Below are 25,054 nucleotides of genomic sequence, written 5' to 3' on the forward strand. Positions count from 1 at the left end.
TCGTATGAATTAATAAATTTGAACAAATTCAAATTTGGATAAACTGAATTTTTGAATTGATTAAATCAATAGTTGATGAAAATTAGTAAGAATTTAAACTTAAATTGATTATAATTTGTATATTTTTAGTCAATAAATGCTTCGATCAATTTTAATTTTTTGAAATTTAACCTTAATAATTTTTAAATCAAAGAAAAAATAAATTTTTTGATAAATTCAAGATTAGGTCAATTGAATAATTTATAAAAAAGAAATTTCTATAATTGTATTCTCTAAATTAATATAAATTCAGAAATAATAATAATAATAATTAATAAATTGGTTTTAAACATTCCTGAGCTTTAATCGATTTTTTTGCGCATTGTAAATGTAATTATTCTTTAAATATTACATTCACAATAAATCAATTCATGAGAAAGGTGAAAAGGTAATAAATTATGAAAATAGGTAAAACAGGTAACAAAATTTTAAATATGTGAAAAAAGGGAATCGGTAATAAACTATAATCCCTTATAAAGGAAAAAATTGTTGAAACTTTTTACAGGAAGTATATAATTGACTTTTTTGTAAATTTGTTCAATTTCCCAAATTCCCCTGACAAAAATGATTTTTACTCTTACTTTTCCTTGATTTGTGGCTACCCTGATATTAAAGCATTTATTTTAATTATTATTATTATTAATAATAAATAAACAAATAAAATGTTTATAAAAGCGTAATTACTTTTCACCTATACTTGAAATATTTATTTTTTTATTATTTTTTATTATTATATTATTTTTATTATATAATTATCAAAATTATTTAGTTGCAGACATGACGAGATTTGAAGCCGAATTTCTGAAACGTTATAAATATAAGATTCAACTTTTTTATAAAAATGTTGTATAATCGATTGCAGAAAATACTGTAATTCCCTATTGATTATTGATTATATAAAATCAAATATTTTGTGAGAAATTAAAAAAAATTTTAATTATTTATCACCGAATACATGAATTTTTATTATTACTATTTTTTTTAAACACATGCATATTTATCATGTAAAAAAAATTTTTTTTGTACCACCGAGAATGTAAAAAAAATGTAATAATATGTGTCTTATTTTATAAAAATTTATATAACTTATTTCCAATTTAGAAACGGAAATTATTCACAAAATCACATCACTCACATAAGCAGCACCATTGCGAAAAGCCATAAAATGTAAAAGTCTACAAAATTAATGTTATTTGATATTTATTAACAAAATGATGTGATTGATAGGTCCAGTGATTGCACTGTGATGTTAATTTTTTCGACCGCACTTTTTCTCGTAAAATACTGAATAAATTGAGTGGAAATTTTTGTGGAGACGTCTAAAATATAATAAGAAAGTTAAGTGAAATGCAAAAAAGTTGATATTTTTTAAAATAATTGGAAATTATTGGAAAATCCGATCAATGACGTTTAACCTAACCTCAAATTTTCTAAAAATTATCAACACTTTCGCATATCACTGCCCTTCTTTATAATAATTATAATATTATAATAATCACAAACAAAGATGCAAAATAAATTATGATATTGATATGATGATTATAATCGAATTTAAAACAATTTATTAAATAAATGAAATAAATAAATTAAAATATTATACTACTATGTGACAAACATGAAAAGTTGACAATTTCTGAACGCGTGTAGTTTGCCGCACGATGGAACCGATGGTGTCAATTTCACTGGTATTACACACGCGATGTATTTTTATCTAATTGCACAATAAACAATATGCTAAAACAAAACATATCTCTAAATAATAAGAAGTAATGAATATTTGAAGATAATGAAATATTAATTAGAAAATAAAAGAAGCGAATGTACAAGTATACTGAACACTGCGTTCACTGATAAATGTGAAGTTGCATGTGAATCGAAATCGAATCATTCTTATCCGACAGTTGTTGTTGAAGATGTAAGATGGCGCTAGTCATTCGTTCTATACACTAATACGAAAGAAATTAATTTGCAAAAAATACTTTAAACTTTAAAATGAGAGAATTTTGTCAATAATAACAAATTATAATAATAATTCATAACCTTAAATAAATTTAAATATAATATTAATAATTTATTGCGAATATGTTCTAAATAACAGCGAGCAGAACAATTTTACTTTCTGTCCGCTATTCAAAGCATGGAATGTAGCGTTTCCCAGTTGAAAATTCCGACCTCGTTTACGACGTCGTATTCTAAGTAGTAAACGACGTAGTAAACGACGTCGTAAATGAAAGCGGAATTTGGGATAGCAAACTACGTCGTTTACTACGTCGTTTACGATGTCGTTTACTACGTCGTTTACGATGTTGCAAAAATTATTTTAATATTATTTATTTAGTAATTTAGTAAGTCCAATATCCAATATTAAAAATTTTAATAATAATTTAAAAAATCAATAATTTAAAAAAAATTTATTTTTATTATTTTTTAATAGTTATTATTATTATTTTATTTTTAATATTTAAATTAAAATAAAAAAATGGTCATCAAAATATTAGTGAAACCATTTCTTCCAAAAAAGAATTTGTCTCAAATCCAATAAAGGAGAGACATCGGGCAGAAAAAAATTTCGACAAAAAAAAAATTTTCGATCACTGCTTATATACCAATCTAATGGCACCTCAACTGCGAGAAACAGTTATGATGTTCGCCCTCCCTGTGGCGTTGAGCGAACTTAAGTCCAGAGCTGAGCCATCAGCGCAGTGCGGAAACATTTGAAAAATTTGATTTTATTAGATATTTTATTTTAAATATGACAAATAATTAACTTAATAAATAATTAATGTCATAAATAATTATTAATAACATAATGTCATACTTAATAATTCGTTAATTAATTATTTTTAACGAAAATTTGACAAAAAAAAAATTTGTTGGCCAAAAAAAATATTACCATTAAAAAATAATTTTTTTGTTAAATTTTCGTAGTAAAAAAATTTTTTTAATACAATTATTTGTGACCTAAAAAAATATCACGATGAGAATATAATTAACAAAAAAAATTACTCGTAGCACAGAAAAAATTTCACCATGAGAAAATAATTTTTTTAAAATTTTATTTGTAAAAAATTTATTGGTAGCTCAAAAAAAATATCACGATGAGAAAATAATTTTTTGTCAAATTTTCTCTGTAAATAAATTAATTAACTAAATAACGTACCGTAAAACGGGGTTATTTCGCTCATTGCGGGTAAATTCGCTCACCCAATTTTATGCTTTATTTCAGCTTTAAAATAAAGTTTAATACCTTTATTAGCAGGTAAAAATGTTAAATTTGTTAATAGAAATACTAAATTTTAGTTTTTAATCAAATTTAAAGCAAAAAAATGGGTGAGCGACTTTACCCGCGCACTGAGCGAAATAACCCTGTTTTACGGTAATTATTAGTTACTTAATTTTTTACTACGAAAATGTAACAAAAAAATATTTGTAGCACAAAAATAATATCAAGATGAGAATTTTAATTATTTTTAAATTTTCTCTGTAAAAAAATATTTTGTGGCCTAAAAAAATTATCACGATAAGAAAATAACTTTTTTGTCAAATTTTCTCTCCAAAACAATTAATTCACTAAATACCGTAATAAATCGTTGTTTTTTTTACTACGAAAATTTACCAAAAATTTATTCGTAGCACAAAAGAATATCACAATGATAAAATAATATTTTTATTTCAAATTTTCTTTGAAAAAAAAAATTCGTGTTTTTAAAAAAAATCACGATGAAAAATAATTTTGTTGTAAAAATTTCTCTGTAAAAAAATTTAAAAAAAAAATTGTACGTAGCACAAAAAAATATTACGATGAGAAATTTACTTATTTTAAAATTTTCTCAGTAAAAAAATTATTTGTGGCCCAAATAAAATATCACGATGAGAAAATAATTTTTTTTGTCAAAATTTCTCTGTAAAAAAAATTAATTAAATAATTATATAATTATATAATAATAAAATGTTTGGTCTGTCTTTCTGTCCTAACTTGAAGTTGGCCTTTTCTGATTTCACGTGTTTTTTTGAATAGTAATCTTATGACGTGTCAAATTTTGACAATTCTTTTTCTCATTTTTGCCAAAGTTGTATAATTGTGTTTCCAAATTTCTTTAAAATAAAATAATAAAATAAGTTTCTTTAAAATTCCAAATTCGAAAATTCAATTCACGAAGCTGAAGTACACAACGTTTACCAACGAAATTTTTTTTAAAGTTGTATATTAATTTAAAAATTGTATATTGATTCAAAAATTGTATACAAATACAAAAAATTTATGATGAGAAAAAAGATGCGCCAGGAAATTTCGTACAAGATAGTAATTTGAAAAAAATTTATTTTTAAGGTACCAGGGGCCAACGATTACCTATTAAATATTAATTATAAAAACACAGGCCTCGAATCAACTTAAAGACACAAAACAGTCGTTTTAGTCGATTTAGATTCCAAAAAAAAGTGGATTTGTTTTTCATTTTAACAAAAATATTTTACAGATTTTTAAATAAAATTTTTTTTTTTAATAATAATCCTTTTCGAAGGGTTAAAGTTGAAATTTTTAGAAATAATTAAATTTCAAAAGATATTGTTACGTACTTTTCAAACAATTATTAAATTTTACAGAACTAAAAATAATTTATCAAACAATTTTTGGAAAACATTTTTTAAATTTAATTGAATTTTCAAAGATTTAAAATTGAGATTTTTGAAATTAATTGAAACTTTAAGTGTTTTGTAATTAAAATTTTAGATGATTTCACTAAAAATTTATTAGAAAATGCGGACAAAATACAATAATTTGAAAATCATTTTTAATTGAAAAATGGTTTCACATAGTTGAATTTTCAAAGAATATTATTAAAATAGTTAAAAATAATTGAATTTCCTTAGAGTTATAATTGAAATTATTAAATTTCAAAAAAAAAAATTTCGATGGAAAATTTTAGAAATTTTAGATGCTTTTAAATTTAAATTATTGAAAATTCAATTCATTTTGAATTCAAATTTTTGAGAATAATGAAATTTTATTTGATTTTAAATTTGGAAAATAATTGAATTTCAGTTCATTTTGAATTGAAAATTTTGGGAAATAATTGAATTTTAATTGAAATTTTGGATAATAATTTAATTTAAGTTCATTTTTGATTGAAAATTTGGATAATTAATTTTGAATAGAAATTTTAGAAAATAATTGAATTTTATTTCATTTTAAATTGAAAACTTGGTAAATAATTAAATTTTAAATTAAAAATTTTGGATAATTATTGAATTTTAATTGATTTTGAATTAAAATTTCGGGTAATAATTGAATTTTAGTTTATTTTGAATTGAAATTTTTAAAAAATAATTCAATTTTATTGTGATATTTTTTTTTAAATTATAAACAATTGTTAAATTTTATAAAAATTTTAATTGAAAAATAATTTTGATATAATTGAATTTGTGATGTATTTGAGCGGATGGGAAGAAGAACTCACCGAGGCGCTCGGCTGACGCTGTATTGCCGAGTATCTATTGTCCAAATGCCAAAAAAATTAAATTTTGAAATTTTGAGTTTTGAAAAGTGCTACCTTATAGGAAATAGAAAGGCGCATCTTTTTTTCCTTTGAAGTTTTTTTGAAAAATAATTAGTTTAAATAATAATTGCAAAAAACTGACAAATTTTCATTTTCATTCAATTTTAAAACATATATCGTGCTAACTTTGACAAATGTTGATAAAATTAATTGGGATTTGATATACAAACGCGTTTGAGTTCACAGAAGATGATAGTATATTAATAAACTTAAAAATTATCAATTGTTTAATAATATTTAATAGTTTTTAATTATGAGTAAAAAATCACGTTTTCTTACCTTTGCTGACAAAAAGTCTGTGGGGAAGTTTCGAATTCAAAGAACTTCCAGGGAGACATTTGTTTATCAATGTATAAGGAAGTTTTTTGGAAAATTTCAAATTGATTTGTTGAATAGTTTAGAAAATATTCAAGTCTTAACAAATTACGCGTGGCGCGCTATCGAGTAGTGGCGTAGATTGTATGCGTATTCTGCTGTGCCCAACATATCTTATGATTACATTTATTTACTACTGCAAAGAATTTGTTTTACATTCATATATATCTATTAAATTTATAAATTTTTACTAAAAAAATTTCGAATAAAAAATCATTGATATTAACTAAATGAATTTTATTTATTTTTAATTTTACTAATTAATTTATTATTCAAAAATTTTTGTGTGCATAAAATTTGCAAGTATTTTTACTAATAATATGTACAAAAAATATTTTATAAATTTTATTTCAACAATTTAACTACTATGATTCCAATCTCTTATAATAATATATTTAAAAACATTCTTTACTACTATAATAATTAAATATGTTATTAGAATGTGGAAAGGAAATATTCTGTAGTGTGCAAAGAAAAGTGGAAAAAATAAACTTAATGTACACCTAGTATTTTATGTATTTTTATTATTTACTATTAAAAATTTGATTATTATAAATATAAATAAATGTAAAACAAATTCTTTGCAGTAGTAAATAAATGTAATCATAAGATATGTTGGGCACAGCAGAATACGCATACAATCTACGCCACTACTCGATAGCGCGCCACGCGTAATTTGTTAAGACTTGAATATTTTCTAAACTATTCAACAAATCAATTTGAAATTTTCCAAAAAACTTCCTTATACATTGATAAACAAATGTCTCCCTGGAAGTTCTTTGAATTCGAAACTTCCCCACAGACTTTTTGTCAGCAAAGGTAAGAAAACGTGATTTTTTACTCATAATTAGAAACTATTAAATATTATTAAACAATTGATAATTTTTAAGTTTATTAATATACTATCGTCTTCTGTGAACTCAAACGCGTTTGTATATCAAATCCCAATTAATTTTATCAACATTTGTCAAAGTTAGCATGATATATGTTTTAAAATTGAATGAAAAATGAAAATGAAAATTTGTCAGTGTTTTGCAATTATTATTTAAACTAATTATTTTTCAAAAAAACTTCAAAGGAAAAAAAGATGCGCCTTTCTATTTCCTATAAGGTAGCACTTTTCAAAACTCAAAATTTCAAAATTTAATTTTTTTGGCATTTGGACAATAGATACTCGGCAATACAGCGTCAGCCGAGCGCCTCGGCGAGTTCTTCTTCCCATCCGCTCATTTAATTAAAATTATTAAAAATAATTAATTTAGTGAAGAATCATTTTAGTTCATTTGTTAAATAATTGAATTGAAGATCTGAAGAAGATCTACATTTTATACAAAAAAAATGTATTTTATTTACATTTTTTTCAAATGTAAAAAAAATGTCGCATTTTATTAAAATAAGTCGATAAAAGTCGTATTTTTGAAAAAAGTCGGAAAAAGTCGTATAATCCGAGGCCTGTAAACATATAATTTTCATTATTATCATTGAATATGTTATAATATTCTAATAAATTAAATTATTATTAATAATATTAATCTTTAATTTCTTTATAACAAATAATTAAATCCTCAATTTGGCGCGCTTGCGCGCGTTTAATTTTGCTAGTTAGCTTAATAATTAGTTAATTAATTTTTTTACTACGAAAATTTAACCTGGTAATAAATGTATTAAACTTTATTTTAAAGCTGAAATAAAGCATAAAAGTGGGTGAGCGAATTTACCCGCAATGAGCGAAATAACCCCGTTTTACGGTACGTTATTTAGTTAATTAATTTATTTACAGAGAAAATTTGACAAAAAATTATTTTCTCATCGTGATATTTTTTTTGAGCTACCAATAAATTTTTTACAAATAAAATTTAAAAAAAATTATTTTCTCATGGTGAAATTTTTTCTGTGCTACGAGTAATTTTTTTTGTTAATTATATTCTCATCGTGATATTTTTTTAGGTCACAAATAATTGTATTAAAAAAATTTTTTTACTACGAAAATTTAACAAAAAAATTATTTTTTAATGGTAATATTTTTTTTGGCCAACAAATTTTTTTTTTGTCAAATTTTCGTTAAAAATAATTAATTAACGAATTATTAAGTATGACATTATGTTATTAATAATTATTTATGACATTAATTATTTATTAAGTTAATTATTTGTCATATTTAAAATAAAATAAAATATCTAATAAAATCAAATTTTTCAAATGTTTCCGCGCTGCGCTGATGGCTCAGCTCTGGACTTAAGTTCGCTCAACGCCACAGGGAGGGCGAACATCATAACTGTTTCTCGCAGTTGAGGTGCCATTAGATTGAGGTCCGTTAACCTGGCTTGTCCACATTGTCCGATCTGGATAAAACCTATTTGAAAATTAAGGGCTAATTTAAGGCTAATTTAATGCCCTAATGCCGAATTTAATGCTCGGCATTTTCTTTAAAAAACTTGTGGACAAGCTAGCTTAACATTAAGGTGGCTTGTCCACACAATGAAGGAGCACTCGTAGGAAGGTCTACTAAAGGTCAAAATTTAGGGCTTTTTTAAGGCTCTTGAATGCTCTATTGTCGAATTTAATGCCGGCATTATTTCGCGAATTATTTGCAAAAATTCAATTTTTACGTTATCTCAGTTTGTCCACATCATGAAGGAACACTCGTAGAAAGGTCTACTATAGGTCAAAATTTAGGGCTTTTTTAAGGCTCTTGAATGCTCTATTGTCGAATTTAATGCCGGCATTATTTCGTGATTATTTGCAAAAATTCAATTTTTACGTTATTTCAGTTTGTCCACATCATGAAGGAACACTCGTAGAAAGGTCTACTATGGATCAAAATTTAGGGCTTTTTTAAGGCTCCTCAATGCTCTATTGCCGAATTTAATGCCGGCATTATTTTAAGAATTATTTGCAAAAATTATGTTTAACATTACAAAAGTTTGTCCAAAAAACGAAGGAATACTCCTAGGAAGGTCTACTATAGGTCAAAATTTAGGGCATTTTTAAGGCTCCACAATGCTCTATTGCCGAATTTAATGCCGGCATTATTTCACGAATTATTTGCAAAAATTATGTTTAACATTACAAAAGTTTGTCCAAAAAACGAAGGAACACTCCTAGGAAGGTCTACTATAGGTCAAAATTTAGGGCTTTTTTAAGGCTCCGCAATGCTCTATTGCCGAATTTAATGCCGGCATTATTTCACGAATTATTTGCAAAAATTATGTTTAACATTACAAAAGTTTGTCCAAAAAACGAAGGAATACTCCTAGGAAGGTCTACTATAGGTCAAAATTTAGGGCTTTTTTAAGGCTCCGCAATGCTCTATTGCCGAATTTAATTCCGGCATTATTTCACGAATTATTTGCAAAATTTATGTTTAACATTACAAAAGTTTGTCCAAAAAACGAAGGAATACTCCTAGGAAGGTCTACTATAGGTCAAAATTTAGGGCATTTTTAAGGCTCCGCAATGCTCTATTGCCGAATTTAATGCCGGCATTATTTCACGAATTATTTGCAAAAATTATGTTTAACATTACAAAAGTTTGTCCAAAAAACGAAGGAACACTCCTAGGAAGGTCTACTATAGGTCAAAATTTAGGGCTTTTTTAAGGCTCCGCAATGCTCTATTGCCGAATTTAATGCCGGCATAATTTCGCCAAATATTTGCAAAAATTTAATTTTTACTTGATATCAGTTTGTCCACACAATGAAGGAGCACTCACAGGAAAGTCTACTGTAGGTCAAAATTTAGGGCTTTTTTAAGGCTCCTTAATGCTCTATTGCCAAATTTAGTGCCGGCATAATTTCGCGAAATTATTGCAAAAATTCAAATTTATCGCTATATTAGTTTGTCCACACATTGAAGGAATACTTTTAGGAAGGTCTTCTAGGTGTCAAAATTTAGGGCTTATTTAAAACTCTTAAATGCTTTTATGCCAAATTTAACACTATCTTAGCAAGTCTAAACGATTTTTTTTTAAATAAGCACTTAAGAATTACTTGCTTATTTATTGCTCGTAAATAGCACTGTATTGGCTGTTTAAAAATGATCTACCAATCCTAAAAACTACCCCCGACTAGTTCAAAAATTTAATTTTGAATTTTTTTATAGAAAATAACGATTTTTTTATAAACAAATTATTTTTTTTAATTTTAGACCCGTTGTTTTACTTTTTTTATATTTACATACATGGAAATACTACTAAAATACTTTGTAAAATGTTTTACTGATAACCTGATTACCCTTTTTGGATGACTACTCGAAATTTTTTTTTGCAAAATGTTCTTACTATTTTCAGGTATGTAAAAATAAAAAAAAGTAAAAATAATAGCTTTCACAGTTTAAAAAAATTAATTTGTTTATTAAAAATCGTTATTTTCGATAAAAAAATGTAAAAGAAATTTTTGAACTACTGAGGCGAAGTTTTTGAAGTTGGTGGATCGTTTTTGAAAATGCAATTTAGTGCTATAATAATGAGCCTTAAATTAGCCCTATATTCCAAAGTACTTGTTTTTTGTAAAAACTGAGTTTGAAGTACTCAGGGGTAGTTTTTGAAATTGGTGGATCATTTTTGAACATCTAATTTAGTGCTATTTAAGAACCCTAAATTAGCCCTAAATTTCTAATTACTTGATTTTGAAAAAATTGATTTTGATTTTCTCAGGGGTGGTTTTTGAAGTTGGTGGATCATTTTTGAATATCCAATTCGGTGCTCGTAAAGAGCCATAAATTATCCCTAAATTCCTAAGTACTTTTTCATGAAAAAATTGAGTTTGAAATACTCATGTATAGTTTTTAAAATTAGTGGATCACTTTTGAACATTTATTTAGTTCTATTTAAGAGCCTTATATTAACCTTAATTTCTAAGTACTTGTTTTTTGAAAAAATTGAGTTAGAACTACCCAGGGGTAGTTTTTGAAGTTAGTGGATCATTTTCGAACATTTAATTTAGTTCTATTTAAGAGCCTTAAATTAGCCCTAAATTCATATAAGTACTTGTTTTTGAAAATATTAAGTTTGAATTATTTGAGGGTAGGTTTTGTGTTTGGTTTTCTATCAGTTACATGGTTGGGGTGCTTGGGAGTGCATTTTTAAAAAGTCAATTTAGTGCTATTGAAGAACACTAATTTAGCTCCTATGTCCTATATGATTATTGTTAGGTTAAATCAAGTTTTAATAATTGGAGATGTTTTTTTGAACTTAGGGGTGGTTTTTGAAAAATTTAAATAGTCTTAGTTGAGAACCCTACTCTCTAAATCTGAATTAGTAGTTTTCTACTAATGAAAGAGTGCGTATTCGTTTACCAATTGAATTAGTAACAGTTTTTACTAATTTTTAGTAAAAAAAACTACTAATTCATAGCGTAAATCGGCTTACTAATTTGAAATAGTAAAAAATACGACTTACTCCATAAATTAGTAGTTTTCTACTAGCAATTAGTAGTTTTTTTTACTACAAATTAGTCATAACTGTTACTAATTCAATTAGTAAACGAATACGCACTCTTTCATTAGTAGAAAACTACTAATTCAGATCCAGCTTGACGTCAAGCTAGCAGTACGAAGGGTTACTTTAAATAGGTAAAGGGCCCTAAATTTTTGCATGAGGTACTAAATTAGCACTAATTGAGCCCTAAATGTTAGCATATATAAAAACTTTTTTCGTGGAAGTGGTACTTCTAGGATTAACAACCTTTTTGGCTAGACTTTTCAGACGAGCGACGCTATTTAGGGTCTGACTAGTGGCTGAGTAGCAGCAGAAATGGGCAAGCTTATCAAGTAAAAGTTGAATTTTTGCAAATATTTCGCGAAATAATGCCGGCATTAAATTCGACAATAGAGCATTCGAGAGCCTTAAAAAAGCCCTAAATTTTGACCTATAGTAGACCTTCCTACGACTAATCCTTCGTTTTGGAAAAACAGTTGTACCCCCCCCCCCATTCGCTAAATAATGCCGGCATTAAATTCGACAATAGAACATTCAAGAGCCTTAAAAAAGCCCTAAATTTTGACCTATAGTAGACCTTCCTATGAGTGCTCCTTCATTGTGTGGACAAACTGATATCAAGTAAAAATTGAATTTTTGCAAATATTTGGCGAAATTATGCCGGCATTTAATTCGTCAATAGAGCATTGCGGAGCCTTAAAAAAGCCCTAAATTTTGACCTATAGTAGACCTTCCTAGGAGTATTCCTTCGTTTTTTGGACAAACTTTTGTAATGTTAAACATAATTTTGCAAATAATTCGTGAAATAATGCCGGCATTAAATTCGGCAATAGAGCATTGCGGAGCCTTAAAAAAGCCCTAAATTTTGACCTATAGTAGACCTTTCTACGAGTGTTCCTTCATGATGTGGACAAACTGAGATAACGTAAAAATTGAATTTTTGCAAATAATTCGCGAAATAATGCCGGCATTAAATTCGACAATAGAGCATTCAAGAGCCTTAAAAAAGCCCTAAATTTTGACCTATAGTAGACCTTCCTACGAGTGCTCCTTCATTGTGTGGACAAGCCACCTTAATGTTAAGCTAGCTTGTCCACAAGTTTTTTAAAGAAAATGCCGAGCATTAAATTCGGCATTAGGGCATTAAATTAGCCTTAAATTAGCCCTTAATTTTCAAATAGGTTTTATCCAGATCGGACAATGTGGACAAGCCAGGTTAACGGACCTATTAGATTGGTATATAAGCAGTGATCGAAAATTTTTTTTTTGTCGAAATTTTTTTCTGCCCGGTGTCTCTCCTTTATTGGATTTGAGACAAATTCTTTTTTGGAAGAAATGGTTTCACTAATATTTTGATGACCATTTTTTTATTTTAATTTAAATATTAAAAATAAAATAATAATAATAACTACCCGTGTGGAAAAAGCCACGATCTTGCCCTCAAGAGTTCGGGGCCCCCGGCGGGGGCCCATGAGGGCTGATCCATATGGCGAATCCATGAGGGGCAACGTAGGGGCCCCGCATGGATCGCCCTCATGATCGATTAGCAAAATTTTCTAAGTCCAAAATTCAAATATTTTTTCATCAACATAAAATGAATGTTTCCAATGATTCAAAACAACGAAAAACGCGTTTTTAATAAAAATATATTTACACTTTTTTTGAAAATAACACTCACACTTATGGCAAAATAGATGAGGGCCACCGTAGGGGCCCGCATGGATCGCCCTCATGATCGATTAGCAAAATTTTCTAAGTCCGAAAATCAAATATTTTTTTATCACCAAAAAATTAATGTTTATAATGATTCAGAACAACGAAAAACGCGTTTTTAATAAAAATATATTTACACTTTTTTGAAAATAACACTCACACTTATGGCAAAATAGATGAGGGCCATCGTAGGGGCCCGCATGGATCGCCCTCATGATCGATTAGCAAAATTTTCTAAGTCCGAAAATCAAATATTTTTTTATCACCAAAAAATTAATGTTTCCAATGATTCAGAACAACGAAAAACGCGTTTTTAATAAAAATATATTTACACTTTTTTTGAAAATTCACCTGAGATGATTCATGATAATAATCATAAAGCATATAATTAATTATATTTTATAAATTGCATTTGATTGGAAAATATAATTTAATATCTTAACTTTAACTAAATGATGTTAAGCACTTTTCTTTGTTAGGTATTTTTTAAGTTTAAATAGCATCAAGAAGTTAGCATTCGTTTTGAAGTAGCGTGCGTAGCGTAGTTGGTAAAGCGTTAGACTCATAGTCCGTAGGTCGTAGGTTCGATTCCCCCCATGCGTTAGATTTATTTATTTCTCAGGTTTGCGTTTAATCATTAATTCTATGTATGAATTAATTGAAAAATGAAAATATCCGTTAATAGTATGCATAAATTACATATTTCTTAATTTTTTAATTAATTAATTTATTATTACTTTTAATTATATCCGACAGTTAATTAATTAGAACGTTAATTAATAAATTCAATTTGAGTAAGAATTTAATTTAAAATTGAATAATTATTAAATAAATATGTTATTTATTCATAACTTAAGCTTATTTATTATTAATTAACGTTTATTATTAATATTATTGATTAAAAAACATTATGGCAAACTTGAGGGCAAGATGAGGGCAAACGTGAGGGCCCATAAGGGCGCCCGTAGGGGCACCCTCATGGATCGCCCATGCGGGCGCCCTCATCGATGAGCATGTCGTTTCCATGAGGGGCCCCTATGGATCATCCATATGCGCCCCTATTGGCATGAGGGCGATCCATAAGGGCCCCCACTGGGGGCCCACATCACTTTTCCACACGGGTATTAAAAAATAATAAAAATAAATTTTTTTTAAATTATTGATTTTTTAAATTATTATTAAAATTTTTAATATTGGATATTGGACTTACTAAATTACTAAATAAATAATATTAAAATAATTTTTGCAACATCGTAAACGACGTAGTAAACGACGTAGTTTGCTATCCCAAATTCCGCTTTCATTTACGACGTCGTTTACTATGTCGTTTTCTACGTCGTTTACTACGTCGTTTACTACGTCGCAAACTACTTAGAATACGACGTCGTAAACGAGGTCGGAATTTTGAACTGGGTTATCGTGCATATTGGACAAAAATTAGTATTTTAAAAAAAATTTATTTTTACCTATCTTCCAAAATGGAAAAAATAATTTTACATAAATATACTATTATAAAAAGGAAAAAATTCTACTACTAAATGAAAATGAGTTTTTTTAGAAACAAAATTTCTAAAGTACCTATATTTTGATATATTTAGAATTTTTTACATGAAAATAATGCTTTTTAGCATATTTTCCAGGATTTGAAAATAATTTTATAAAATTTTAAATACTTTCACAAAATTTGAAATAATTATTTTCTTTCCGTGTTTAAAAATTGCTCAACATAGTTGAGATTTTAAGATATAATTTTTAAAATAAATATTTAAAAAAATAATTGTTTTATAAATGACTAAGTTTAAAGGAAATTATCAGGTCAATGAAAACCTTCTTACAAATTATTCGTAATCAGAAATTTTCATTTGTCCTAATTAATGCCCTAATTTGTCAAATTTTAAGTAACGTTACCTAATTCGTTTCCTATTTTTTTACTTTCTACTTTAATAAACATTACAATTTTCTATTAAAATGCAAATTAAAAGGGCTCAAAATTCATAAAAAAAATCTATTATTAGTTAATTATTGTAATTAATTGCAATTATTAGTAATAATTTATTATTGTCACCAACTATCACAATCACAAATTTCAGAATATTAATAATAATAATAATTATTATTATTATTAATTATTTCATTATCACGGAAAAGCGTTACGGTTATGCGTTATGTATGACCTTTTTATAATAGGAATACAATAAATAAATTATTTTTAAAAATTGGTAAAATATATTTAATTCATTAGTAAATAATACTATATTTTATTAAATCCTGTATTATTGGGTTTATAAAAATTTTTCTAAACTTTATAATTTTTTATATGAAAATTATGCTTTTTAGCATATTTTCCAGGATTTGAAAATAATTTTATAAAATTTTAAATACTTTCACAAAATTTAAAATAATTATTTTCTTTCCGTGTTTCAAAATTGCTCTACAGAGTTGATATTTTAAGATATAATTTTTGAACTAAATATTACAAAAATAATTGTTTTATAAATGACTAAGTTTGAAAGAAATCATCAGGTCAACGATGTTGACGACAGTTTACAACAGAATAATAATAATAATAATAATTATTATTATTATTATTAAGTAATAATTCTTTTATTATAACGAGAAATAAAATTAAAATTGAATATTTGCTAAATTTACTTTTGTAAAATTGAATTAAAGTGTATAAAATAAGTGTGGGAAATAATAATTTAAATTATTTAAATTACCTCTTCTCCTATGATAGTTTCAGGTGCAATATGAATAAAATTTCGTCCTCTCTCGCAGGCTTTTATATTTCTATTGAATGAAATTCCTCGATTAGAATAATACACATCTAAAATTTGACTCAATCAAAGACTATTGAAATTTTTTATCCACATTAACAAATTCTTAGCAATTACCAGACCATCGATACTTTCAATAATTTCCGTTCTCGTTGTATCGAAAATTTAAGGTTTATTATTCACATAAAATATAGAAGGACGTTTTGAACTATTCTAAAAACCCGTTGCGCCAACTGAAAATAACGCGTCGCGAAGAAAAGGATCTTAGAAGCAAACGAATTATACGTTATGTTTACGACAGTTTTACCTTGATTAAAACTTTCTTTTCGTTTCAGTAACATAAAAATCAGTTTTTATTGATTATTTTAGATATAATAAAGTTCAAAATTCAAAATTTCAAAATATAACCTATAATTTTTTGCTTCTAAGGTCCCTTTTTTCTCAACGCGTGACAAATATATCAAATAATTAACATAAATTAATACAAAAATAATAGGTAATTACTTTTTTATGTTAAATAAAAATTTAAAGAAATGAAAATTTGACTTAAAGTACATTAGATATGTAATGAAATTCTATGATTTCAAAATTCTATAATAAATTAATTTTTGTTTTCCAGGTGCCATAAATAATCCTTTCTAAATTCTTTTAAAATTAGACCGCAACGAACTTGGTCGAAAAATAATAATCTGTCCCTTTTAATATTTTTTTAATTGAACAATACCTGCAAGTGAAGCAGCTCAAATATTATTCATTTTCAATGTCGATAGAGAGAGTGATTGCATCCACATTGATCGTTGTAACATTATTCGATCTTTCGGCATAATTAAATCAACTTCTTCTTCATTGAATTTAAATTTACTGGATTCATTCTCTGCAAAAAATTATTATTATTTTTTTATTTATAAAAAATAAAAAATGAACAATTATCGAACTATTACGAAACTCAGAATTATTGTTCTGAATTACAAAAAAAAGAGACTAGTATTTTTTATTAGGGTTCCGTACCCGAAGGGGGAACCCTATTAATGAGACTAGTGAAGCAAGGCATGTACCCCTCCCCTAGCGGCCACACGAATTTATCTAGAGGGCTGAAATTTGGTATACATATGTACTTTGGCGTGTAGATTACAGGAAAAATATAGCGAATCTCATAGGAATTAATTATCATAGCGTTGTCAAGGAAAAACCATGAATTTTTACGAAAAATCCCTAAAAATGACTATGTACCCCCCCCCCTGGTTGCCACATCTTTTTACATAGAGAGCTCAAATTTGGTACACTAATGTATTTTTACGTGAAAATTACAGGAAAAATATAGCGAACATGATTCGGATTAATTTACATAGCGTTGTCAAGGAAAAATCAAAAATTTTGAAAAAAAGCGATTAATCCTCCTAGCGCACACAATATTTAACGAAGGCAGTTCATATTTAGTATACGTGCGTATTTTTGCGTGTAGATTACAGGAAAAATATAGCGAGCACAATTGGAGTTAATGTTCATATTGTTTTTAAGAAAAACTCATATTTTTAGAAAAAATCATGGATTTTTCGAATAAAAAAAGAAGAAAATTTTATCCTAAGGGATCCAAATTTATACTTTTTTACGTATTCCCTATTGAAAAAAAACACGTATAATTATACGTATAATTATACGTATAATTATACGCATAATTATACGTATTATTATACGTATAATTATATGTATTATTATACGTATAATTATACGTATAATAAGACATACGAATTTGAAACAAGAATTATACGTATAATTATACGTATATTAATACGTATAATTAATTATACGTATAATAATACGTATAATAATACGTATAATTATACGTATTATTATACGTATAATTATAATTCTATTAAAAATAGAATAATAGAATAGAATAATAATAGAATAATTAGTAGCAAAATTGCGCTGAAAATTTTTAGAAATTTTAAAATGCAAATTAAATTTCACGAAAAAAAATATCGTCGAATGTCAATTCAAGCAGTCACCCATCCAAGTACTAACCGCGTCCAACGTTGCTTAACTTCCGTGATCTGATGAGAACTTGTTCCTTCGCCTTGGTGTTTCCGCTGTCTTGTCTTGATTAATAACTTTGTCGTATAAGTATCACTAAAAGTGAGGTTAGGTGCGATACAATACTTATACGACAAAGTTATTAATCAAGACAAGACAGCGGAAACACCAAGGCGAAGGAACAAGTTCTCATCAGATCACGGAAGTTAAGCAACGTTGGACGCGGTTAGTACTTGGATGGGTGACTGCTTGAATTGACATTCGACGATATTTTTTTTCGTGAAATTTAATTTGCATTTTAAAATTTCTAAAAATTTTCAGCGCAATTTTGCTACTAATTAATCTATTCTATTCTATTATTCTATTTTTAATAGAATTATAATTATACGTATAATAATACGTATAATTATACGTATTATTATACGTATTATTATACGTATAATTAATTATACGTATTAATATACGTATAATTATACGTATAATTCTTGTTTCAAATTCGTATGTCTCATTATACGTATAATTATACGTATAATAATACGTATAATTATGCGTATAATTATACGTATAATTATACGTATAATAATACGTATAATTATACGTATTATTATACGTACAATTATACGTGTTTTTTTTCAATAGGGTTTTTACGTGTAGATTACAAAAAAAATATAGCGAGAACGATTGGAGTTAATTATCATAGTGTTTTCAAGGAAAAACTGATAATTTTCGATAAAAATCATGATTTTTCCCCAAAAACGAAGAATATTTTATCTAAAGAGTTTCAAATTCATACACTTTTACGTATTTTTGCGTATAGATTACAAAAAAATATAGCGAGAACTCCCATTGTGCTTGCTATATTTTTTGTAGTGTTTTGCCATTCTTTATAATTTGCCATTTTCTTTTTTTTACCATTTGCTATTTTTTTTATCTTTTGACATTTTTTATTTGTTGATATTTTTATTATTTCGTGAAATCTAAAAAAAATCATAAAATTGAAAATGTTAAATGATAAAAAAATTAAAAAAATTTTAAAAACTTATGATATTGAAAATAAATAAATGATAGAAGAAAGACCTCCACTCCACAACAAATTTTAGGATTAGGGGTACGGAACCCTCGGTTTTAATGCGAGTGTAACTCGCACTTGTCCGATTTTTTTGTAAATTTGTCAATCAACAATTTTGTATTTTTGATAAATTTATTGTAAAATTGCAGGCCTTGGATCGACTGTAGGATGCAAAAAAAAAATCATTTTAGTCGATTTACATTCCAAAAAAGGTGAAAAAATCGATTTCTTCATTTTACTTAAATTTTAATAATAATAATTCTCTAAGAATATTATCAAGAAAATTTATTTCGAATATTTTAAAATCAAACTAAGACAAATTTTCTACATTTTAATTAAGTAAAACAAATTTGTTTAAAAAAAATTTTTAAAGTTTTATTTTAAAAATTTTTTTGAAGTCTGATATAAGCAATTTATTTGAATTTAAAATTTTAGTTTTAATGGTCAAAAAAATTTTGCAGAAGATTTGAAATTGAAAATAAATTTTCTGTAAATTTTATCTGTTGTAGTTTTTTTTTATATTTATTTTCTGCCAACAATTCAATTTTGGAGTTTTTATTTGAAACTTTATTAAATAATTAAATTTTTGAAAGAAATATTAAAATTAATAAAAATAATTGAATTTCACCAAGTCGAAAAGGTCGTATAATCCAAGATCTGAAATTGTTAAAAAAAAGAATTAATACAATTTTTTAATGTACTTAACTTTTGATTTTAACAAAGATTTTTCCTTGAAAACTATAGAAAAAAATTCCAACCTTCTTCCTTGACTAGAATTAATTAAAAGACAATTTTTGTCTCCCTTTCTCAGGTGAAAAACACAGTAGAAAAACCACCAGATAGCCTGTGACACGACCAAAATTTGTTTTCTGTAAATTTCAAAGAAAAATCATTGTCAAAAAAAAGTGGTCGTGTCACGGGTTCTTTGGTGCTTTTTCTACTGTGTTTTCGTCTCAGAAAGAGAGACAAAAATTGTCTTTTAGATAATTCTAGTCCAGAAAGAAAATAGGAATTATTTTCACTAATTTTCATGGAAAAATCTTTTTCAGTATCAAAAGTTTGGTCATATCACGTGTTCTCGAGCGAGGACGATTAAAGTTGATGGATCTGGTTCTGTCAAGAAAAAATTGATAATTTTAGAAAAAATCATGAATTTTCTTCCAATAATGAAGAAATTTTTTTTCTAAAGGTCTTCAAATTTATTCATTTTTACGTATTTTTATGACCAGATTATAGAAATAATTTAAAAATAATAATAAAAAGTTGTTTTAATTAATTTTTTTTTCGAAAAAGAAAATTTTTTGAAAAAAGTAGACTTTTTCCATAATTTTTTTATTCGTTTCTCTGATTTATTTAATTTTTTCTAATTTTTTTTTCTTCCTCCTATTCTTCCTTTTTTTATTCGATATTCTTTACACATTTTTTAAAAAGAAAATGTTTATTTAAATTGAAAATAAAATTTCATAAAATTAAATCGAGGATTACGTACACGAAGCGAACTTATTTGGTATAAAAAAAATGTTTAAAAAATAATATAAGTTTGGTATGTCAAATAATATAAGTGATACAAAAAGGAACAATTTTGTAAAAAAATTTAAGAAAATTTTTTCTCTACGTATCATTTACATTATTTGCCATCCCAAACTTATATTTTTTAAACATTTTTTTTAATACCAAATAAGTTCGCTTCGTGTACAGAACCCTCGATTTCAGTGCAAGTATAATTTGCACTTGTCCGATTTTTATAAGTCTTTCAGGTTTCAAATTTATAATATATATAATATAATTAATAATATATTATAAAAAAATATGACAAATAAGAAGAATGAAAAAAAACAGATCGTTAAAAAATATATAAAGTGAATACAAATATACCTGAGAAAATAAAATTTATAAAAATGAACAAATAAATTATTACATTAACATATAAACAAACAAAACAAAAAAAAACTCCGAAGAGTACAATACACGATTAAATTTTTCATTAATTGAACAAATTAAGTGAAAAATACAAAAAGCAAATAGGTATAATTATAATTCCCTAAATAATGTGGCAAAATACCGTCTGATAATTGTTGACACAGGACCGCCATAACCAACAAATTTCGCTATATGCGAAATTATAACAGAGAACTAAATTGTTTCAATAAATAAATTGTAAAAAATAATCAAGAAAAAAGACAAAAAAAATGTTGTTTTAAAATTTTCTATTGGCCGAGACACATGCTGGACGCATTCGCCAAAATAAATTTCCGAAAAAGTATTACAACACAAAATTCAATTGTAAAATAGATAAAAATGTTCAATTTTTACGTACCATCAAAATGTGAGAAAAACGTCAATCATATAAATATAATATAAATGTGTAATAATGTTCAATATATCAATTTTTGTTTGCGTCAAAGTCATAATTAGTGGTGAAACCGGCAACTGGAAATGTACAGCAGGGATTGGTAGGTAAATGTAACACACTTTAAGCTGCTTCTACAATAGGTACAATTTGTGTTGCACAAGTGCAAATAAATTGTACTTGGTTGCGCGCGCATCGTAGTACCAACTGTCGCGAGTTACAGCAAGAAATGGTTTTCTCCAGTTTGGATTAAAATGTGCAGAGTGTATTAGATGGGTATATTTAATTTTCTTCTCGTTCGCAAGTCGGCGTGTAAGTAATGAAAGACTTGATAATATATACAATTATTTCTAAGTTTTTTTATTACATTTACGAAGCTGTAAATTTAAATTATCTCCTTGCAACTCTACTTACAAATTATAATTCAAAGGCAAATAAAGAAAATGTCATTGAGTAATTGACAAAAATTAATTGTATGTATATTAATAATCATTATTACAAATGGTAATTTTTTTTTCTGAAAGTAGACCGCAATGATTTTGGGCGAAATTCACTGGAAGGACCCTGTAACTGTAACAAAAATATTTTTTTTTACTATTTCAGAAATTTCTTTGCATCTTATGAGAAGTAAACAAAATTTTTCATTTCAATGTAAACTAAAATTGTTTACTTTTAGGTGATTCTTTCACAAATTACTATCATCATATTTTGATCCATTTCTAAAATTTACCAACTTTGCTTGCCTTAACTTTCTCTCGAATATGTTACAAAGTATTTTTTTAACCAAGCAGTGACCTTCCTTTCATTTAATTTTATTAATAAACAAACTATATTAATTTTGTAGAGCACTAATCCAGTAATTATACCATATTATTCTGACAATTAATTAACCGAATAGATACTCTCAAATATGAATCTTTAATTAAAATTTTTTACAGCAAGGATGTTAAACTATTTTATGATTCTGGTGATTGTGCATCATTGGCTAAACCTACTGAATTTAGTGCGGAGGTATTTGGAGCAGATACAAATGGCTGAGGGTCGTCGATGGTATTGTGCAAATAACGACTCCGAGGAGTTTTACAACCTGGTCAGAATGGACGTTGAATGCTTTCAAAACTTGTACAACATTCTGCACTTCAGGCTTCTGAAAACTAGTTTGAGGAAACCATTGAGTGGAGAGCTTAAACTGGCCCTTACACTAAGGTATGATGAAGAATTTATTGACAATTGATAAAACTATAAAGTTGATAAAGTGCCTCATTCAAATTTTGCGGTTAGATATTATCATTATATTAATACATTATTACACCATTTTTAAATACTTATTGCTTTATAACTTTTAAAGGAAAGACAATTTTTTCTGGTTGTGGAAGATTTATAAATTAAAATTTTTTTCATAGACCTCGAATTGAGAGTTACGATTTTCTTTATGAATTTAACTGAAAAGTTCATAATTTAATTTTCATTACATCCCTCCTACACAAGGACATTATGTGAAATCAAAATTATGATGTAATGTACATAGTATTGTCTTTTGGTTTCGTACGATCTTGCTTTCACTAATCATGTCTACCGTAAAAAAATATTTCTTTTCTATATAATTATAAAATGTCCTTCAAATTTTACTTAGGGGAGGGTGGGGCTAATCCGGACATGAGGCTAATTCGGACAGGTCAAGTATCTCTTAAACAGTGGACAGTATCAAAAAGTTTAGACACTCTTTGAATACCTCCTGACATGATGCATATATGTCATTAGGTTTTTATGGCATTTCATTATTGCTGTAACAGTAGTAGTTGTCTATTTGCGTAACATCGTGTTTTTTTACTCAGAGATGACAGCGTAGGGCTAAACCGGACAAATCAGAATTTGTATATTGAATGGCCAACGTAAAGCTTATAAAATAGGTGAGTGAACTACTGACAGTTGAATTGATTGCCAAAACTGTTGTAGTGAGCCGAATATTGAATCTGAAGACGAAGATGAACTTTTTTAAACATTTTTTGTAAAGGTTTTAATGGCATTACATGAACATTACCATCAATTATTAATTTCAAGAAATCGTCAATTAAATATAAATTTTCTTCCATAGAAATTTTCAAATATATATCAATTAAGTATCTGTTTCAGGATTAGCCCTACTCTCCCCTACTATTTTCGCAAAAAAAATTTTTTTTTATACTTTCGAAAAAGAAAGCAGGTTATAAATATTGATGTAGTCGTTTGTTTTATTTGCAGCTACATGGCTCACGGAGACAGCTTGTTTTCTACAGCCAATTTATTTCATGTAGGTAAAAGTACCACCTACAAAATTGTAGGTGAAGTGTGTCCAATCATTTGGGAATTGTTGTCACCAATTTACCTTGCCTGGAAGTCAGCAGAGGAGTTAAAAGTTGTTGCAGAGGGCTACCAAAGAAGGTGGAATTTTCCTCATTGCTTAGGATCCCTCGACGGCAAGGAGATAAGAATAAAAGCTCCTCCGCATTCAGGAAGCATGTTTTACTGTTATAAGAAATTTTTTAGTTTCAAATTGCTGGCGATGTGTGATGCGTTTTACCGTTTTACTTGGGTAAACGTCGGCGATTACGGTAAATTATATTTCAAAATCTTAATTCATTTTGTTTCGGCTGAATTGCTTTTCGTTTACTGGGATATCAATGACTAAATTGTTTAAAATCCTTTTAGGTTCTATCAGCGACTTGTCAGCGTTTAGGAATACTCATTTATTCCAAGCTCTTGAACGAAATGAAGTTGACCTTCCGGAAGATGATTTTCTGCCACGCAGCAATATCAGGATGCCCTTCTTTTTCATTGGAGATGCAATATTTGATATTAAGCGATATTTCATGTTACCCTACAACCGAAACCGCCGTCTCTGTAGAGAAGAAACCACTTTCAATAAAAGCTATTTAAGTTAAACGAATAAATCATTATTGTATTAATTACTATTAATTAAACTGATATACATACAATTTTGATATTCTGATGTTGATAATTTTTTATTCAAATTGAAGTGTTCATGCCAGGTTTCGTTTTTTGAAAATTTCAAATTTCTGTGAAAAGAAAATGTATTTAAAAAAATTTATATAAATTTTAACATTTTCATAAATTACTATGAATTACAATCTACCTACAGGTTTGAGAATAGCTCAGGCACACAAAACAAATTTTTTTCGCCAAGACACTACTCCAGTATATGCTCATGTCTTTATCTGCGCTGAATTTCCAATCCGAAGTTAGAATAGTCAGATTGGCTCTTGCTTTCGAGTGAAAAACGACTCAACAAAACCAATTGAAACAAAAAAAGGAAAATTGTTTTGCTATAACACTACAGTAGTTTTTTCTCTCTGAATTAAAATTCGAAGTCTGAATTGAAATATTGGATAAAAATTTTGAGATTAACTCAAAAAATGCTTAAAATCACGAATGTTACAAAGAATTTTTTGCTCGAAACGTTATTTAGATTCATGGGCAGGGTTGCCACGCTACCTGGAAAACCTGGAAAAATCAGGGAATTTTAAAAATCTGGAAAAAACCTGGAGAAGTCATGGAATTTTCCTCTGAATCCTGTAAACAAAATTTTTCAATTATAATCATCGATTTTTTCACTCTTTAAATTTTATCAATAATTTTTAATTTAATTCAATTGATAAAAGCTTCAATTTATTAAACTTTGTAATCAATTTAAAATTTAGTAAC

The 25,054-nt window shown here is 26.8% G+C and overlaps 1 protein-coding gene across 1 annotated transcript; it reads left to right on the forward strand.

Moving 5' to 3' along the window:
* The first annotated feature begins 21,626 nt into the window (after nt 1–21,626).
* On the forward strand, nt 21,627–24,813 carry LOC127287187 (uncharacterized). Its single transcript, XM_051313997.1, has 4 exons — nt 21,627–21,664; nt 22,291–22,558; nt 23,594–23,943; nt 24,041–24,813. The coding sequence occupies exons 2-4, from the start codon at nt 22,296–22,298 to the stop codon at nt 24,271–24,273; spliced, it is 846 nt and encodes a 281-aa protein (XP_051169954.1). The 5' UTR covers nt 21,627–21,664; nt 22,291–22,295; the 3' UTR covers nt 24,274–24,813.
* The last annotated feature ends 241 nt before the right edge of the window (nt 24,814–25,054 follow it).

This window comes from Leptopilina boulardi, unplaced genomic scaffold (assembly GCF_019393585.1).
Source record: "Leptopilina boulardi isolate dan_hultmark-lab unplaced genomic scaffold, ZJU_Lbou_2.1 LbouV2_122, whole genome shotgun sequence".
Classification (NCBI taxonomy): Eukaryota; Metazoa; Arthropoda; class Insecta; order Hymenoptera; family Figitidae; genus Leptopilina; species Leptopilina boulardi.

What these genes read in the sequence shown, in the direction of transcription:
- LOC127287187 (XM_051313997.1), top strand. Translation starts at nt 22,296, where the DNA reads ATGTTAAACTATTTTATGATTCTGGTGATTGTGCATCATTGGCTAAAC. An exon ending in AAACTGGCCCTTACACTAAG is followed by an intron (nt 22,559 to 23,593) that starts GTATGATGAAGA and finishes TTTTATTTGCAG; the next exon opens with CTACATGGCTCACGGAGACA. An exon ending in GGTAAACGTCGGCGATTACG is followed by an intron (nt 23,944 to 24,040) that starts GTAAATTATATT and finishes AAATCCTTTTAG; the next exon opens with GTTCTATCAGCGACTTGTCA.